Source organism: Callionymus lyra, chromosome 19 (genome assembly GCF_982586985.1).
Source record: "Callionymus lyra chromosome 19, fCalLyr1.hap1.1, whole genome shotgun sequence".
Classification (NCBI taxonomy): Eukaryota; Metazoa; Chordata; class Actinopteri; order Syngnathiformes; family Callionymidae; genus Callionymus; species Callionymus lyra.
In genome coordinates this window covers 12,179,476-12,200,789 of record NC_141836.1, presented here as the reverse complement: position 1 = coordinate 12,200,789, position 21,314 = coordinate 12,179,476, and the positions used below count along the sequence as shown (strand labels likewise).

The 21,314-nt window shown below is 36.0% G+C and overlaps 1 protein-coding gene across 2 annotated transcripts in view; it reads left to right on the top strand.

Moving 5' to 3' along the window:
* The first annotated feature begins 187 nt into the window (after window positions 1–187).
* LOC148059525 (MICOS complex subunit mic25a-like) overlaps window positions 188–21,314 on the top strand; it is a 37,793-nt gene continuing 16,666 nt past the window's right edge. The window contains exons 1-7 of one of the 2 annotated variants that reach the window (XM_087782247.1): window positions 188–354; window positions 487–574; window positions 852–915; window positions 2,924–3,068; window positions 9,278–9,361; window positions 16,071–16,097; window positions 16,281–16,351. In XM_087782247.1, the coding sequence (XP_087638373.1) occupies window positions 271–354; window positions 487–574; window positions 852–915; window positions 2,924–3,068; window positions 9,278–9,361; window positions 16,071–16,097; window positions 16,281–16,351 (563 nt within the window). In that variant the 5' untranslated portion in view covers window positions 188–270. The remainder of the gene's footprint in view (window positions 355–486; window positions 575–851; window positions 916–2,923; window positions 3,069–9,277; window positions 9,362–16,070; window positions 16,098–16,280; window positions 16,352–21,314) is intronic. The other variant, XM_087782249.1, reaches the window with a different exon arrangement.

Here is a 21,314-nt window from a genome sequence, read left to right as displayed (position 1 = left end):
ATTTACCTGGTAATAACAAAATTCTTTACACTGTATTCGTCTTAATTCAAATGTAAAAACGAATATTTCCGAGTGATTTCAAGATTATTGTTATTTTTCATTTTAAAAACAACCGTGAACTTGAAAAAGAGGGATACGAACACAGCGTCTGGCAACCCCGCTCCCCTCTGTCAGAGATTCCGTCATTGTGCAGCGAACAGGTCAACACTCCTGTCACTTCACTCACTGCTCAGGAGGGAAAAAGGGAAAAAAGAAACGAACAAACACATCATGGGTGCTGGAGAGAGCAGGACGAGAAATGTTTCATTCGCCATCGATGACGAGGAGCGAGTCGGGATCCTTCGCGGGATCAAGGTGCTAATGCTAATGCTAGCTAGCACTCTTCAATGATACACAGTCTCTGCCTTTCTTTAAAAAAATGCTTTAGACGTGACATTTATTTGTTCATAATAACGGATTTAATTCGGGTGTTTTTTCTTCTCCCAGCTGTCTGAAAGTGTCCTGCAGAGGATGAGGGCAGACGCTGTTGTGACCCCTGAACTCTCAACCTCCACCAGTCCTATACTAGACTCAGGTGACGTCACTAAACTTTGTTTTGGATGTCAATCTGTCTTAAACTTTTAATAGTTTTTAATAACCTCAAACAAAACTTATTTAATCACCCGTGACGTAGACTTCCTCTCAAGTCATTCAAATATTTTGTCACTTCCATTTCCTGTCAATAGCTGTCAATCAAACTACTTTTTCTTTTTCTTCAAAACCACAATAGTTTTACTGTTTATTGTATGTTAGTTTGCTGCAGGAATTGTATTTACATTCACTCTAAATACTAGTTTTCTTCCCCTATATAGGATCCACCCACACAACCGAGCCTAGCAGTGAACCTGACACGAAAGCGAAGGAGGAACCGAAGAAGTAAGTGTAGATTGTTGCTAGAAAGATTTAAATGCTTGTTTGTTAACTGAAAAAAAACAAAGTAAAGATTTGAAAAGATCTTATTTTATTGTACATTGGTTTGTGTTGTATTTGTTAAAGTCTACATAGTAAATTAAAACAAAAATGATGGTATTTCTCCCTGAAAAATATGAATATTATATAGAATATAAACAGAATATGAATCATTCAAATAAAGTTATAAATAAATACAAGTTTTAAAAGAAAAAATCATCATCAAACTTGGCTAATAAGAAACCAAACAAAAGACTACAATCTAAATGTGATTTTATTATGTTTTTTTTTTATCATCCTGTGAGGTTTAGCTCATCTTTCCCAAACATTTTCTGTATCCATTCTTCAGGTCAGTGGTTCAGGGGCCATATTCCTAAATATTCTAAAGAGTTCTCTCACAGATTTCCTAACTTATTATTTAAAAAACTTGAAGCGAGAAGTTGTAATTCCAGAACTCTCTCAGAGAACTTTGTGCAAAGAATTTGACAGAAACTCTTATCTTAGTGACGAGGTGTGGTGGACCTCCTTTGCTAGGTATCAGTCCTCATTTCAAAGACCCTAAAAGCTACATACAAATATACTTTTGTTGATGGTGGGCTATTGTTTTCCTTCATGGGCCACATATTATGTGACTGTTGTAAGGGGCTGTCAAGTCGATATAAAAAAATAAACAAAATCCCCGAAAAAGAGATGCCTCTTTGCCATGACATTTTATAACTTAGCTAAATAAGCTACATTTTATATATATATATATATAAACTATGATCAAAAAGATTTTTCTTTAAATGTTTTATTAGAATTTCTTAAAACGTTTTTTTTAAGTATATATATTCTTACAAAACAGAACATTTTAAAAGAAGAAAAAATATTTGTACGCATAAAAAGAGAAACATGATATGGTTATATGTTAATCAAAAACGACACAAAATCACATGGTTGGTTAGAATTTCTAAATGCTCATATTTACATAAATAATCCAATTCAATTTTGTTTAAAGTATCTTATATGTACAAAGTTATCTCAAGACACTTTACTGTTTAAGTAAGACTAATTGGAGAAAAGAAAAACAGATCCCAGCGTAAACCATAGCATGTCAGTTGTGAGGAAAAACTTCGTTTTTAGAATGCAGAAACCTCAAGCAGAACCAGACACGGTGTTGTACCTCATACTGCCTTGTTTTGTTGGGTTGGAGAAGCAAGTTAATCTCTTCATCACAACTAGGATTCCTGCACCATCAAATCTGTAGGAATAACTTTTGCTAGAATCTTCTCTTCACTTTCTGGGAAATCGTCATGATTCTACAAATTTTCGTGGAAACGAGGAGCAACTCTTTAAAAATATATATTTTTTAATTTTTATCAAGGACTTTACCCTGCTGGAGGATTGACAGTACTGCATGATGAATTGCCCAAAATCTGACTCGGCAATTTCAATAAAACTTTAAAACTGTTAATTAAAGTATAATTTGTGTATAGTAATAAATGTATCTTCTGTTGCATAAACCAATGCGCAAGTTTACAAGATAAGGTAAGGTAAGGTGGAACTCCTGTGTTGTTCTCAGTATTATCTTGATCTTTAAAGTATATCTTTTTTTTGAGTATTGTTTTGATTGTTAAAGCGCTTTGTGACCCTGGTCTGGAAAAGCGCTATATAAATAAATATTACTTACTTACTTACTTAAGGTAAAACTTTATTGATCGGGAAATTGTTTTTTTCCAGTAGCCAATACATACAGCATTTTTTTTTATAAAAAATCAAAAAAAAATCAAAATAAAATAAGAACAAGAGAAATAAACAAGTATACATTCGTTTTTGAATAAAAAAGAAGACCTGGAGATGATAATCCAGTCCTCAGCTTGATGCGCTGCTTCCTCTTGGACAAGATACTTTTTCCATCCACACGGGATCCTCGTCTCCGACTGCAAACATTCCATCTCGCACTAAGAGCGGTTGATGTTGCTGTCGTTTTTTTTAGGAATGAGTGGCAGCAGAACGTCATGGAGGAGGAGCTGGCCAGGAAGGCCGAGCGAGAGAAGCAGCAGGCGAGGGAAGAGATGATGAAAGAAATAAGCAGGAGAAAATACCAAGAGCGGGAAGAAGCTGAGAAAACCAAAGCACGGGTAAACACACAAGTTTGATGTATTTTCACTTGTTTATTTAGAAATTCTTCTTCATTTAAAAATGGCCTCGACTGGGACTCCGGCGGTTATAAATGAAACGTCACATATACAAAGTTAAAAATTCCATTTGGCCCTCTCTCCGTCTTTTCCTTCCTCTCCTCTTCATCCGTCTTTCCCTCTTCCTCCTCCTCCTCCTCAGTCCGGCCAATCTTGGCATTGTATCACAGCGCTGTAGCGAGAGGTAAATTGCTACCTGAGAGGATGCTGGAGCAGGAGATAGGAGCGAGTTGCGAGTCCTCACGGCGACCCGGTTTGATGTGAAACCAAGCCGGAGCATGCATCTTATCTCGGTCGGCATACGGCCCCTGCTAATGGAACGCCACTGAAGGCAGCGCGTCAGCAGAATGCGGCTGGAGTTAGTTTTGATTCTGTAGCTTCAAAAACCCTGCACTTCCATGTGATGTGTTGGGACTTGAATGTGTCTCATGTTTAAAAAGAAACATATTTGAGACTGAATATGACGTAATATGAGAAGAAAATCAAAGTAAAACAAGATAAGGTGTTAGAGGTTGGAGCGGACATGAGAAAAGTACTGCTCGGGGCCACGTTCGGACTGAATTATTTGGCCCTCAAGACTTGAAAGATCGACAAACTAACAATTGATTCATTATATTTATTTATTTTATTCAAAACTTGTGTCTTTATAAGACTTTCGTTTCATGACTTTCATACTTTTTTGGAGTATTTATTGGAGTTAAGTGATTATAAAAAACATTTTATATTAGAATAAAAAAATACATGAATTGAATCAAGTTAATTTAGCATGTTTGGCTTAATTTTGTAAGTTTCTCTCCTATATTTTAGCTTTATGGCCCTTCAGAACAGACGCTGTAAAAATTTGGCCCCTAAGGAAATTGTGTTAAATTTGAATACAGACCTAGGCGAAGTGTGGCCGACATGTGGCCCTCTGACTCCTTCTTTGTGGCCCTTATATACTTTCAAACTGATATTTAGAAATGCTTCAGATTACTATCCACAATTTTAAGTCTACACGTAAATTGTTAAAAATATTTTTTCTTGTCTTTTCCACATTTTATTATTTTTAATTAATTATTTAAAAATAAAGTGCTTATATATCACATGTATTGACTTATTTTATGAAATCACCATTTTCTTTTGCATTTAATGATTCAATACCATTTGAAATAATTGTTTTAAATAAGTATATTTAAAAAATAAAAAATAATGAATAATATACAATCAGATTAAGACGAGGGATTATTTGAAAAAATGTCCTTTTATTTATTCATTTTTAAAACATTTTTTTCCCTTTGATCTTTCGGCTCGACGGCCCCTCACGACAGTCAATATCAACAATAAAACAAGGCGGTCTGTTTAAAACAAATATGTGCATCAAACTGGACAACATCCTTTCCTGTGACTTACGGTAAAGAGAACATGGAACACCTAAAAGTTTTGATTTCAGTACAATGTCATATCTATTGTAATTTTGGACAAATGTGCTTAAAATCTTTATTATCTGTCATTAATATGGAGTTTTATTCCTCCTTTCTGATCAGACTTGAATCCGCGGTTAGAATACCGAAGTTGTTTGGGGGTTACCGATTGGCTGCCTGCCAGGACGGTGAGTGGCACCTCGCTGAAATTGCTATGACAAGAACTGGAACTGAGGAAGTAACTCACGAGTTTAATGAGATGACAGCGCTGCACTATTTCCTCTAAAAAAAAAAAAATGTAGGGAGAGCGAAGACTTGCGAGGACGGGAGATACAAGCCGACAGCTGAGTAGCCATAAAGATAAGTGAATCGATGCTTTTTCTGAAAGTTTCTCGCTGGAATGGAAAGGGACGGCGAGGAGGCACTTGGGTCGTCTCGAGTGCAGATGTAGGCGAGAGACTTCCACGTGAAACTAGGATTGAAAAGAGGGATTTAGGAGCAAACAAAAACTGACGCCATAAGTTGATGCTTCACCTGGTTTCAGGGGTTAAACGGTAACATTTGAACTGAGAAAAATTTGACTTAAAAACGCCTGTTCCTGTTTTAAACATGTCAAATATCCCTCTGTTCACTCGGCGTCGTCACAGTTTTTGGCTCTGACTGAAGAGACAGATTGAGTTTGTCAAGCAGATTGAAAACGTGCGAGGAAGCTGTTTTTTGCAAGTTTAAGTCACTGAAATTTGGTGCCAATTGCAGCGTACGCTACGAAAGAAATCACTGCAACGATCTCCTTCCCACCAGTTGAATTTCTGATCAAAGGTGTGACCGAGACAAGCGTTTTTTCAAAATAAAATATTGTTCATGCTCCCTGTATGAACGATCTGTGGCACAGGCGACCCAGAAAATGTATATTTGGCGTTTTTAACAGGATTCTGGTTGCAATATTGTCTTTTTAATCGTCGAGTTTTGATCAAATGTATTCCCGTGTTTGTTGGCTTTATCAAAATCCTTTCCTCTATTATCAGTTTTACTCTTATCGGACGTCTCTTTATTGTTGTCATTGGTCTCGGTTTCTTATCTTAAACACTGACGTCAATATCAACACCAAAATTAATCCACTAAGATTTTTTTAGGACGACCATCCTGTTGGCCCCTTTAAAATGAAGTTTATGGGCTGGATTGGTCCCCCAACCCATGAGTTTGAAACTCATCTTCTTGGATAAACTATATTTCTAGATGTTGAAAGTTCTAAACACTAACTATGGAGATCATTAGTTAAGTTTAAAGATCATTTTTTGGCTATTATTCAAGTACAGGAAGTTGGTTCTTTAAAAATCTGTGGTAAAAATAATTTGAGGATGTGTTTCTCATATGTTTTCTATATGAACATGAGAATATCGTTTGGTTTTATTATAATGAAAATTAATTTATAATGAAAAGTCCGTTATTTGGTGAGAAGTTCCTCGATCAAACGCTAGATGGCAACAGTATCCTACTTTGCTATACTCGTCCGTGCGTCTTATTACCTGCATTACTCTGCTTATTACTCTTTTTTTTCTTCCGTCACACATGTTCTACTTAAAGTTCTGTTTGAATTAAGACCCAAGACAGTATCAGGAAATCTGCCTCGGCTGAACATTGTTGAGAGGGATTTGTAAATATTTTTCCTTCTAACAAACATTTCTACATCCATCACTGCCATCACACTTTTATGTACGTCTTCAATTGATTTTTATTGACAAACTTGATGACGGCCGAGACATGCCGTGTGAAAAAAATGGACAGTGTGTGGTTTGAATCTTAACGCCGGCCACTTTCCTCCCAGTCTTCGCTCGGAGGATGAAGTCGGTGCGTCTGACGGACAAGATATCAGCATCATGTTTAATCATAGATTTGATGGAAGTGGAAGAAGGCTGGAGGCCTTCATTTCAAATCGCCCGGGGAGCTGGAACCCCACCTCAGTATCCTTCTGAGGTAAGGACGAGCACTTTTTGTGTCGGGAATGTCAGAGCGAAGTGCTTTTTGCTGGTGCAGAGTCGACTTCTGAGGTCGCCATATGATATAAAATCGCTCATGAAATAGAGATTTTGACTTAATTGGTCAATAATTATCAACATCTTGTCTGATGACATGTTGAGAAACATCTCTCTGGTTCTACTCCACATCTAAAAATTCCCCTTCCATCCCCGGCTAGTTAAAGCGGCTCGACTTGAATAGTCCTTTACGATCATATTACGGTGATTGGATGTACCTGGCTACGCTCGCATAATGGGCCGCGGTTTCCCCCACGCTGACGGAGTCCATGGAATTCCTCGCTCAATCTGGAAAAAAAGTCGTTCAGTCTTTTCGGTAATGAATGTGGCAGATGTTTTTTCTTCTCAACCCGCGTGTTAAAAGCGATGTCGAGCAGATGGGGACGAGTGTCGTTACAGTGTTGTACGTGAACCGCTGAATTACTCTACGCTTTTGTCGCGTTCGCGGCTGATTCGGTCGGACAGATGGTCGCCCGCCGCTCTTAAGACGTCAAGGTGAGCGGTATAGTGCAGTTGCGCCGTCACTCCTTTGAGTATTTTGATTGACAGGTTGTGTAACCTTTCAATTAATTAACCAGTTGCCTATGTATTTTATGGATATTCCTCCTGCCGTTGATTGAGACGTGAAAAACCTGCTCAAAATGCATCACAGCACTGAGTACTGATAAGAACGGTGATGGTGTGAGACTGTTTTTAACACGATATATGTGTCAACTTTTGCAGTTTATTTTTTACTTACCATATGCGTAACCAAAGCTTCTCACTGTCGTGTAACCAGTTACAGGACAGAGATTTGTAATCTCCGATTTGTCAACCTTTTATCGCAGTTTATGTAAAAGTAGGCAGTCTGACATTTACTTTAACAAAGGATAGAAATCAGATTTGGTTTAAAGTCACATTTTATGAAAAAAGAAAAAAAGCACAGAGCTATCTTACTCCAAAAGGTTCTACCAAACACAAACTTGAATCATGTCCTGGTTAGCTATTCACTCCTTCATTTTCGAAGAGTTACATTAAAGTGACTAGACAATCCACCCCCGAGAGTTGGCTGTGTGCTTTGACCCGTGACAAAAAAGAAAAAGAAAACTACAAAAAAGTCAACCTACTTACATCTACCTATGGACCTGCTCTTGTCGGTACTAGAACTGTAAATCCTACCCATTAAGTAGACATACATAGAGAAAGAACACAACTGTGGCTACAACTCTGGAAAGTATCACTGTTTTTTAAGCCTTATTTGTGGCCAGGATCGTCACAGAAAGAGAACTTCTGAGCAAATTTTTGAATCCGCCAATCATTGAAAACCCTGATTTTGAACACTGTCATTGAAGGGTCACAGTTCAAAAACTACACATGCTAGGAAAAAACAGTTGCATATTTGCGACTTTTTTTACCTTGTCCGATTCAAATGTATCCCAGTTTTTATTATATTCTGGTGAGAAACATAATAGCAGTGTGAGTCCGATCGAGCTGCACGTTTTGATGTGTTTTTTGTTGGTGTGTGTTCAACTGTGCGGGGCGTAAAAAGTGCCAAAAAAGGAAGAAGGATGAATAAGAAAAGGTTGCCAGGAATAACAATAGTGGGCTGTGCACCTGTAGCTCTGCTAGAGATGTGTCCATTGTGGTCAAAGTGGAGATGTATGTATCTATATGTATATATGTTATGACATTGTACTGACAAAAAAGTTGTTTTTTGGGCATTCCGTGTATTCTTTTAAGTCTCTTAGTCGCATTATACACAGGACTTAACAAATAAATATCGATTAAAAAAGATTTTATTTCATAATTTAACTTTTATTAAAACTTTTAAATAAACCATCACATATACTAAGCACTGAATATATCCGATCCAAAGGCATGCTTATTACATTAAAAGATTCAGATGATTTTCAATAATTCCCAACGTTTAAATTATTCACACACTGTTGGAAAACTCACCCAAAAACGACTGGCCCACTTAAATGTTACTTTCTCAACTGATGGCTGGTAGTTATCAGTCAGTCGAACACTGATGATGGTGTAGTTTGAAGATGCGTTTTAAATGAACAAAGTGCAGCGGATAAATGGCATGATGTAGGAAAGGTTTTTTTTTAATTAAACTGCTTTTTAATTTAATTTAATAGTGTTCAAAAGAGTGCTTTCAAGATTAAAAAAGACTTTGGTTAACTGATAGTTTTATAGAACAGCTATATTTAATACATATTCCCCAAAAAATACTCATGACAAGTCGTATTTTTACTGTAACATTTTATAGAAAGTGACCAAATGAACATTACCATAGTATTGAATCAATGGAGTCCTGGAATCTAGGGCTAAAAAGAAACAATGACATTTTCAGTATTCCTTTTTTTTAAAAGTGAAATCTTATGTCAGAGATGTCAACATTTTTCAAAACAAAACACCGTCAGACTGAACAATACAAATGAAATTATATTTGTAACAAAAGGTAAAGACTGCAGCCTGGTGGTTGCTGTAAAGTATCTCCCTATAGTATGACATGAATTCTGTTTTCTTTTTTTCTTTTATTTACAGAAAATATGTTCTTTTCTCTGATATTACCTGGTGTTTATTTATTATTGTGACAATTATTTAGGAGCACAAGTCTTCTGTTCCTTACGTCCATGTATCTTTTATTCTCATTGTCTTCATGAAACAAATCTTTAAAAAAAAACCAATAAGATTAACAATTAATTGAATCCTCCTGTGTGTTGTGTTGCAGGCTCAGCAGCTTCAGAAGAAGGATGCAAAGCTCAGAGCGATGGACGCCTTCTACAAGGAGCAGATAACACAACTGGAAAAGAAGGTGTGTTTTCACAAACGTTTATTGATGCAGCAGATGTTCCAACATGAATCATACATGATAGATATAACAGGAACATGTCATTATGCAAACACACAAACGAAACACTTACATTAGACGTGAATGGAGGGACATTATCTTGACAATATTCTGTATGACTGACATTTATGTCAATATAAGGTTTGGATTAATGTCATCATACATATCCAGGGCTGAGTATTCAACATCTGTTCTTTCATGGCATCGACTAAAATGCTTTGGTAGTACAGAGTTTTTTAACCAGAATTGTCTTTCGGTGTCAAGTTTCAGTACCAACGTGTGATCAAAACTTAAATTGTAGATTTTCCTGAAGAAGAACTAATAAGTTAAAAAAGGCAGTAAACATCAGTTTCATTTGTAATTGAAGTTGTACTGTTCCTTTGCACTGAAACCTATTTGTTATTAATTTTTTCTGAAAGAAAACGTCTTGAAAGAAGATTGTTTTTACTATCTTTAATGTCATTTAAAATGTATCCTATAAAATTGGAATCGAAAAGATATCTTTTAGGAAATGGTTTCGAAGTGAAGGTATCGGTATTGGTAACCGTATGTAAGATTTTCAATCGAAACCAAGGGTGTGTATTTCAATTAACTGGTGTTACAATACATATCACAATAAATGGACAATATATTGTCATATATTATGATACTGTAGTAACAAGGATATATTTGTAGTATTGTCGAGTACTTGACTCTAGTGTTGCAGTATTTACAAAGCACATGACTCTTGACAGAGTCGTAACTGCCTTCATTTGTTTTTAAACCAAAATATGTCCAAACATCAGCTTTAAAAGCTGCTGGACTCGACTGTATCTTCTCGTCCTCAGTCATGGTCGGGATTTCATTGTTTCTCTAGCTGTGGAAAACGTAATAACTGCAGCCATCCAGCGACCGGAAGTTTATTAGCAACACAAAAGTATTTGCATGATAATAACACTTTAAAAATATATTTTATGTAAGTAAGTAAGTAATATTTATTTATATAGCGCTTTTCCAGACCAGGGTCACAAAGCGCTTAAACAATCAAAACAATATTCAATAAAGTATATACTTTAAAGATCAAGATAATACTGAGAACAACACAGGAGTTCCAGAAAATCAAGGAAAAGCCTGAACAAATAGAAACATCTTAAGATGTTTCTTAAAGGAGTCAGTAGACTCCATCAATTGAAAGAGAGAGGAAGATTGTTCCAAAGCTTAGGAACAATGTGACACTAAAATGAATAGTTAACTATATAATAACTATGGTTAAAACTTATTGTTAACGTTATTTTTCCATCCCCAAAAAATCCATGAAGTTTTCTCCAACATTATTTCAGTATTGTGAAATAAAGTATCACAATATATCGCTGTATCGATATTTTCAAACACCTCTAACCAATACCCAGCCCTATACGTATTAATGCAACAGATTCATCTCTACATTCCTCTTTAAAGTCTCCTCGTGAACTGAATGCAGTTTTTGTGAAACTTTTCCCGATTCCTTCAGAAACCACCATGTCTTAGAACAAGTTTCCGGACAGTTTTGAATAAAAATCATGTGAATTCGCAGCAGAGTTTGTGGCACGGTTCAGTCTGCCAAGAGCTAACATAAGCGGATAGTCTTCTGGAGCCACTGGAGCAAGCAATAGACTTCTTTTTCTGCTGCAGAGGTTTTTCCCCCCTTCCCTCTCTCTCTCTCTCTCTCTCTCTCTCTCTCCGTCTATCCACTTTCCCTTCTGTCCTTAAAGTGGACCCGGAGCCAGCTGCCCGGGGGGTGTCAGTTCTGAGCTCATCATCTTGTACTTGGCATAAACTTTCCCCCTCTCTTCTCCGGAGCTCCACGCTCGCAGGTCAGATGCTCGGCTGTTTGTGAAAGTCTCATTAGGCGCAGGAAGCGTTTGCGAAGGAGAGGAAAGAATGGCGGCGTGGCAGACGGGTGGCACAAGCTGTGTTTGCCAACAGGCTTAGGATGTTTGTCCCCAGACCTCGGTGTGGGCATGTGTGAACGATAGAACGTCAGGCGGAGGGAGAGGATGTGTATATCCTGCGTACATATTGTCAAGCCATGTGCACGATATGTAAATACCTGGATTTATGTGTCAATAAGCGTGTTTGTTTACTGGCACCAGAAGCTAAATCTCTTCTAGAAAAGGCTCTTTGCTGGTGGAAGTTTTGGAACCGGAAAAGTCCGATTTTATGTGGTGTATTTGTGTTTGGATTCCAGATCATTCTTGTTAATAGTTAATTCTTGTTTATTTAAGAGAGCATCATCCCGCTGTCCGCTTTTTTTTTGGACTCTCAATGAAGCAATTTGTAGGTACAAACGGTTATAATCATGGTTAGTCAACATCATGGAATTTTTGTATATTATATAAATGATTTGTTGGTTAAACTGCAATTGCAAACCCCTGCTAGTTGTATAATGAGCTGAGGTGAGACTTGAATACTAAAATAAAGTTCATAACTTTTTTGGTGTGTTTGGAACTTAAATTATCAGTAAATTAAGTATCAATTATTCTTTTTAATTTAAATTTTTATGGTTGAGAAATAAACCGTTATTAGTGACTTCATTTACTGACTAATGGAGTGCTACAGCATCGATACTACTATATATATATTGTAATATTTTGTCCTCTCATGGGTTGTTCATGCACTTAAAGTATCAATATATAAACAATAAATATGCAGAATTTCTTAAAAGATTCTCAAATTCCGATTAACTGAGTCACTACTCACGATATGATTTCATACGATATACTAATCTCACGATATGATTTCATATGATATACTAATCTCACGATATGCTTTAATTCGATATAATAATCTCACGCTACAATTTGGTACGATACACTAATCTCACGATACGATTTCATACGATACACTAATCTCACGATACGATTTCATACGAAACACTAATCTCACGCTACGATTTGGTACGATACACTAATCTCACAATACGATTTCATACGATATAATAATCTCACAATACGATTTCATACGATATAATAATCTCCCAATAAAATTTCATACGATATAATAATCTCACGATACGATTTCATACGATACACTAATCTCACGCTACGATTTGGTATGATACACTAATCTCACAATACGATTTCATACGATATAATAATCTCAGAATACGATTTCATACAATTTAATAATCTCACGATACTATTTCATACGAAACACTAATCTCACGATACAATTTCATACAATACACTAATCTCACAATACGATTTCATACGATACACTTATCTCACTATACAATTGAATTCAATACGCTAATATCGTGATGCGATTTCATACAATATTCTAATCTTGTGGTACGATTTCATCAGTACACTAATCTCACGATATTATGATTTCATACAATACACTAATCACACGATGCGATTTCCTTCGGTACGCTAATCTCATGATACTAATTTCATAATGATCTCAGAATATGATTTCATACGATACACTAATCGCACGATACGATTTCATCAGTACACTAATCTCACAATATGATTTAATACGATACACTAATCACACGTGGTGATTTCATTCGGTACGCTAATCTCATGATACTAATTCCATAATAATCTTTCAATATGATTTCATACGATACACTATTCTAGTGATACAATTTCATACAATACACTAATCTCACAGTAAAATTTCATAAAAGACACTAATCTCAGCATATGATTTCATACAATACAGTAATCTCACAATAAAATGTCATAAAATACACTAATTTCAGGATATGATTTCATAAAATAAACTAATCTCAGGAAATTATTTCATACAATACACTAATCCCTTAATAACATTTCATAAAATACACTAATCTCATGATATGATTTCATAAAATACACTAATCTCATGATATGATTTCATACAATACACTAATCTCAGTATATGATTCAATACGGTACATATTTTGATACAGTTGCATCATTTTCTAAACTATTTTAACACTGAATCTTCATCTCATGATTGATTCACTCTCTTTTGGTTGAATTGGTAGAAAGGAAAACATTTGAATGACACTTTATTGAAATATAATAGTAATTAAAAATAAAATATTATTTCAAAGCAGAAAAGTGACACAGTGATATATTGTGGCTGAAATGTTGGTGATTTAGTGATAATCTAACTATCTATGTATCATGATATTATCGTTATTGTTGGCCCAATTTCATGATACAATCGTATAGACCTGGTGTTGCCCAGCCCTAGTACTACTACAAAGAAAAAAACTTAAAAGTTGTTAAAGTCTCAGTTTTGGTCTTGTCTACAGTTAACATTGATAATCCCTTTCTTATCTTACCTTAAAAAACTGGCATCTTTAAAGGGTCACAGGAACAACATTTACATTTACTTGGCATAATATATATTCATATATTTTGTGACCCGGAGTTCGATGCACACTAAGAAGTTTGCTTTATACACATGCTATGTTGTTGGCTGATGATGTTCCTTGCCATTATGTTGAAAGTCAAAGGTCACAAATGACCGACATCGTACACACCATTCCTTTTTACTAGGTGATTACTGAGTCACGCTTCCATTAGTGATCTTTGTGAGCCTTTTTATACATCAGGAGAGCACTAGCCGCGCATCAGGCGGCGAGCGAATGCCTCAGACTCGTCTCCTGAAGTGCAAGCTTCCACAGCACACGGGCCTCCACACCGTCGATAGCGAGTGTGTGTGTGTGTGTGTGCGTTACGTGAAGGTCAAAGTAAAAAGGTTAGATGAAGTAGGAGATTGTGTGGGTTAAAGCACTTTTAAAGTTGAATTAAAGAACATCCTGCCTACCTGTGTGGGCTGTTCCTTACACGCCGGGGTCTGCTTCATCATTGACAACTAAAAAGTCGGTGTTGGACGTGTACTTACGATGATGCAGCAGCAGGAGACGTTAAGAGAGAAGTTTTGCATCATATTATCGTCCCTGTGTGTCGAAAAAGACGACTTGACATTTGAATGTAAAGTGCCGGCTTGGCTGCCGCTACTTTCTACGTTCTCCACCTCAACAGTCCACCACACAGCTGGCCGTGTTTGCCAGTTAAATAACGGGAGTTATGTTCAGTCAGTGGTTCTGGTTCTGAAATCCCTGCGCTCAGAGGATCAGTAGAAAAGAAGCTATAGTTGTTTTGGATTAGCTGCTTCTTTTTTTTTTACCCCCCATAAAAAACACCTTCATCTGCTTTCAGACTGTCGAGCTGGAATTCATTGTTATCCTGAGTTACGTTTGATGGCGTTGGTTCTCATATGATGATGATGGGAATAACTACACGTATATGTACCTCACTAATAGGGCTGGAGAAAAAAAATCATACACCAATATATTTCAATATATTCTTCGCATTAAAATATTGATAATCTATCGGTTCTGATTAGTTAAAAAACTTTGTATTTTTATCTTTTGGGTGGCCTTCAAATTATTTTTTTATGGTTGTTTGATTGTTAGTATTTTATAAAAAGTGTAAAATAAAATAATTCGTTTTTTTTTCTTATTTACAATTAACATGCAATTATTCACAGCGTTTTATTCATTTACGTGTTGCAATTAAACTTCAGTCTGCTAAATGGCAGCGGTGAGGTAAATCCCGTGAGATCCCGGCGATGACTGAGGACGAGAGGATAACGTACTGCCAACTTTATTTTCCCTTTAAGCTTATTTTTGGACATATTGACAACTAATTCAACCAAAGAGATTGGAAAAATCATGAAATGACACTTAAATTAAGTTTCCCAAAAAATCATTCCGAAAATGATGCAAGTGTATCAAAATGTATCGTATTGTTTTTAGAATGTATTGTTTTGAATTGTATCATGAGCTGAATATATCAAAATGTATCGTGAGATTAGTTTATCACTACAGCACTACTCACTATTTGCTTGGATTTGAGTATCTCATTGATACTTCAGTATATAATATAATAATATACAAACATAATTCTCTCCAAATATCGTTCTGGCAACAACCACGTTGACTTTTTTATATTTGTTAATTCTTTCAGCCATTCAGAACTGAACATTTTGGTGTTTTTTGAATCGTTGTCCTGCTGAAGAACCCTAGTTGGTTTCAGATTTTGGGTCACACACAAATTCTCCTTCAGAACTTCCTGCTTCCAATTATCACAGCAAGTCTTCCAGGTCAATGTTCTTAACGGGAAAAACACCTGCAAAATTTACACATTTTCTGTTGTGTATTTTCCCAAAAGTCTTGGAGAACATTTAGATTTTTTGAATTAGTTGACGGTGAGCCCCCTGGGGGTTATTATTAGTTGTCCCGGGCCTTTCCTGGGAATGTTCCCCCCACTGTTCCATGATTCTAGATGACTGCTCTCACTGTGGATCCCTGGCTTTATAAACTTTTCCCGACTGATGGATCTCACTATTTAATTTATTTTTTAAATTTGTCCATGGATTTCTTTAGATCTCAGCATGACGTGTAGCTTTCGACGATCCTTTTAATTTCTTTCTAAAACCTTCATTTAAAAAACTGCCGTTGGTGTCTTTGACTGACATTTCAATTTGTTTGAGGATCTGGGACATTAAAATGTAAAAGAATGTGAACAAATAAAGAATAATGAAGGGGGTAAACACTCTTTCACACCACTGTATATGTATACGTCAAATATGTGGGTTTAGTTATACATTTATAAAAAAAAGTTGTGTTTTATTTGTGTCTCCACAGGTCCCCGATCCCAAGTTCTCTTACAAAGTAAAACACCTTTATTCAGTATTTCGCGGCCATTCATTTTCACATCCATGAGCAGTAAAAACAAGGTTTTTTTTTTTTTTTTATATAATCATCTCACCTAACCTGTAAAGGTCAATTCGCCCAAGTAGGAACTTTAAGTAAATTCATTAAAGTTGGTTGTTAATTAATTTTCTTCTTCTGCAGAACTGGGACAGATATGAACAGAGTAAAGAAGAGTTCCACGAAGCTGCCTCCAAGGCTGCGGCCAACGTGAGGTAAGACAGGCTCTCGCTCTTCCCCACAAACTCATTTGTGATTAAAGGACTAAATACATATTCCTCCCCGGAGCTTGTGTCGCGCCGCGTTCACACTGGGATGCACACAGCAGGCAAATTAAAAATGAGAAGATAAGTATCTTCTCCTTCGCCCCTTTTTTTTTTTGCTTTCCAGTTAAACGTGAACGTTCTCCAGAGGAAACTAGTCCAATGTGATAAGTGAACGAATCGCTCGGTTTTTTTTAGTTGAGCTGATTCCAACAACAGAGGATTCGTAGCTGCGGGAAAACTAGCTAATTATTGTTTGTTTTCCTGCGTAGAAGAACTAGTTGTGATTCACGCTGTCATGGTTTGCCGCCATCGACTTTGTTTTAAAAAGACCTTTCGGAAAACATTTTAACGAGACACCCTCGACAACTATTAAAACCTCGTCAGATGGTTTTTACAGATATTTTTCCTGATCTCTTATGACAATAATGAACAGGTGATCTAACCCGTGGGTTCATTCATAAGGAATTGTAGGTCTTTATTTGAAATCCTCTCAAACGTTCTGATCTTGGAAGCGAAAGGATTTAAGCAGCTGTGGCCCTCGGGCTCCTCTCCTTCTCGCACCCGTCATCATTTCTAACTGAATAACAACAAATGTTAGCGGTTTATGTGACATATTATCCATCTGTCGGTTCCTCTGTCTGTTTGTAATTTGGTTCCTGTTGCACGTTTCTCCGTTCAAGATATACCGTTTCTTGCAATAGCTTTGTCTGTTTATTAGAAGAAGTTCCGCATTTAAAAATGCTGTCATTCTTTGGATTCTCTTTATTTGGCTCACGTACCTGGTGCCTAATTCGTGAAGATCAACTATGATTTATTTTTTGTGTTTAAAATGTAGTTGTGAAACCGAATTTGATCGAAGTTCTGGATTTAAAATTGCTTCGGGGGACGTTGGTTGTTTGACCCGGTTGGTTTGGGATTTTGTATTCCTTGCAACTCGTGTGTTTTTTCATATTACTACAAGTACACTTTCTTACTTACACTTTCTGAACTGAAACTTCATACTATTTCAATACTACTCACCATCTTAAACTCTAGGATATTCTGTGAAATGTCTTCATCCTCTTCAGAGCTGCCCTCACTTTTCCTTGAACTACCTGACCAACCATCTCACCTGAACTGTCTCTGAACACTTGAGCTGTACTGTCTGAATACACAACAGTAGTTCTTCTGTGAACCAAGAGCTGTCTTTCTTAAACCCTGAATAGAATTCTTCTGCCTTAATTTACAATTTCATTCTGTGCTCCGCCTTCAGTCTCTTTCAGCCGCCAACCTCGTCCTACAGATGGCTTATGCATTCTTCACCGTCTCTTCCATCATTACAATATATCTCTCTATTCTCTACAATACAATACAACAGCTTGAACCAACCTACAATTGTTCCTCCCTCACTTCCCTTTTCTCTTGGTTTCCTGCTCACATATAAACTCTCCAGTTTTCTCGCCATCGTCTCAAAACTCTTCTCATTCTAATCGCTGTTGGTGGAAACATGGTTGGTGGAGGCCTTGCATTTTCAGCCTCCCTCAAGTTTTTAATCTGATATAGTTAGGGCTGTAAAATACAGCTGACAATACAATTTGTAAGAGTAAATATAACTCATGATACGATATACTGTATACTACCATGATATGATTTGGTGCAATATATTCCACTCATAATGTGATTCAATACAATATATTCAACTTACAATACGATTCTGTACGATATATTGCACTCATGATGGGATTCAATACAATATATTAAGCTCACAAAACCGTTCGATGCCATAAATCACACTCATATCATTTAATACAATATGGTCAACTCATGACAAGATTCGATATATATCTCGATACACTTCCATCATTTTCATACCTATTTTAGGGACCAGTTTATATTAGTGACATATTGTGACTGTTTCACTCTCTTTTGGTTGAATTATCAGAACTGAAGCCAAAAATATATCAAACATCAGCTTTAATAGCAGCTGAAGCTGGCTTTATACTATCCTCTCGTCCTCAGTCTTTTCATTGTTCCACCGGCACACACGCATACTTAATTGAATATGAAAAAAACCCATAAAAATAAGGGAAAGACCCCCCCCCCCCAAAAAACAAATTGAAGAAAGAATAATAATAAACGATAAAGTGCTGTTGAATATGGATATAGTTTGGTGAAGAAATTATTGTCTGTTTCTATATCCATGTATCGTTTGTTTTTCTTACACCCCTAATTATAGTCACAATTATTATCAACAAATACTTTATTAATGTAATTATCAATTTATTTAGCAAAAAATGCTTTGAATGCGTTTTCTCTGTCAACAAAAAACACCAAATCAAACCAAAAAAATGTAAATTTTTACCTAACAAGAAGTAGCAATTTGATATTGAGAACTCCCTCAAACAAATTCCGTTCAAATTTAAATGTACTCTGTTGACATGTATAATCTCTGTCTTTTAACTCGTCTTAATAACTGTCATCTTTATAGGTCAGAACATCGACATGAACATTAATCTACTCTGATTTTGAGACAACAACCCGGCGGGCCACACAAACGACTTGGCACCCGCATCTGGCCCCCCAGGCCTCATTCTCTTATTCATTTTCTTCTTCCAATATGATACAAAGTCTCTGTGAGCTGCATAAAACTGGCGCTTTTAAATCCAGCACTTCACTGGAACACACTGTATACATGAAATGTTATCAATGCTTGTAATTGGATAGTAAATATGGGACGAAGAGATTACAGCTAATGTAAACAAGAAAACATACTACTTCATATAATTGTAACAATTGTTCTCTAAACGACTCAATACAACTATATGCTTAGCCTTTTAAACTGAAACAAACTAATTTAAAGCATGGTTTACTTTATGTAAATTACCTTTATATGTGTTAAATGTAATGAATCCCTTCTTTTCTTTTTTACTGTTTCTCCCAAAACCCTACTTCTCTGTCACCAATACACTGAATCCTATCCACAATTTAAGCGTGAAACCTACATTTATGTCTATAGGATTTGTTAAGAACTCCCTATTTTATAGGTTAAAGGTTCAACTAATAAACTGACCGCTGCATCCCTGCAGCGTATCGTTCTACTGAAGAGTATCGCAGGTGCACACTGTTGAACCGCCTCGTAACATGTCTTGAATAATCTCCAAGAAAGCGATAAACGTGTGGCTTTTAAAATGAAGCGTGTCTTCGGTCATTTCCGAGAGACAAGACGGATTCGGTTTATTTTGTGCCTATCTGGACTTCCTGGGCCTGTGACGGGATTGGAGTGTTGGGAGACAGCTTAGCGCGCAGATACAAGATACGCAGCGAAAAGAGGATGTGTCCTCTTATTGAATCGAATAGCTGTCAGGGTTGCAGGTGCATACAAGCTACAAGCTGGAGATAAGAGCCGGTCCCGTCCGTCTCGCCGGTTTCCTCTTCAGCTCCCCTGCACCGCATCTACCTTCTCATGCTCTCCTTTACCTTCTGAGCCGCCCCCCGACATTATCAATCTAACCACTAGTTGTAAATCTTTAATATATCAAAGGCAATTTCCTGCTTAAATGGACCTGCAGGGTCCGGCTGAGCAGCGTTTTTTAATCCTCTTAAATTTCTGATATATATGGAAAAGGTAACTTTTCTTCAACTTTCGGTTCCCATAGGTGCTGTGGTTAAGTAGGTATTTACAAAATAATACTTGAAACATGTTTTAGAATGGAATGAAAGATAATAGAAACAGGTTTATAGGAATTGGTGCAGGAATTTTTGAGCCAACAAAACATATTGTTTAGATAAATAACCTGAAGTAATACCTAAATAAAATTAACAAGAATGTTAAAAATGTTAATTATAGTAGGATCATAGACATGTTACTTTGTGTGTTGTGCTTAAGGAATTTTAAAGAAGTGTTAATAAGACTTTAGACTTTCTTTTTGTCCGACCCTATGGACTGTTCTCTCTCCTGGCATCTGGCAGAAGGTTCCGCAGTATCCACTGCAGAACAGAACGATTTAGAAACAGCTTCTTTCCTCTGGCCATCAAACTGCTGAATGAAAATATGAGTTGAGCTATGATTTATTTAAAATATTATGTATTTATTCTATTTATAAGATATTACATTATTTTTATTTTTTATTTTTTCTTATTTATATTTATACTTTTATAAACATTAATAATTATATGCAACATCTAAAATGTTATTTATTTATTCTGTTTATAATATATTGCACTATTTTTAACTTATTAATATTTATATTTATACTTTTTATATATACATTCACCGTGTTTTTAACGGTTGCCAAGCAACCAAATTTTATTGCCAGTTTCACTGCTGTGTTTTCTGTGCAATGACAATAAAATAAAGTCTAAAATAAAATATTGCATTAAAATATTTCAGGATATAAAATTCCAAAAAGTATTTCAAAAAAAGGTATATATATTTATGTGACATGACGACCATTAGTTATGTCGTTTTTTTTTTTAAATTTAACAGGTATAACATAAAATGCTTAATAGATTAAAGGACAACCTCTTAAACATTTTCTTGCCACCCTTCTTCTTTAAGAATTTTGTAAATAATCCAGAAAATACAACAGAATTTTTCTGTGTAAACACGTTTGTGGTCAATAGATCACATACTGTATGTAGGACGAAAAAGTGGGTGATAGTTCCCCCAAAATCCACTCCGTTTCTACTCACCATCCTGTTATATAAGGTTTAATTTTTCAGAGTAATCTGATGGTATTTGGATGTTTTTAAGTTTCTCTTTTAGGACGAAACTAAGGCGAAGGCAACTACGCTCCAGTCGCTACATTAAAATGAACAAATATTTTTGTCTATATCTCTAAAAAGGAACCGAGTACTCTGAAAATAATCCCATCCCTTAGAAATTTGGGTGAACTATCAATTTAATATTTCTTGTGTCGTAACCGTTTGAAAC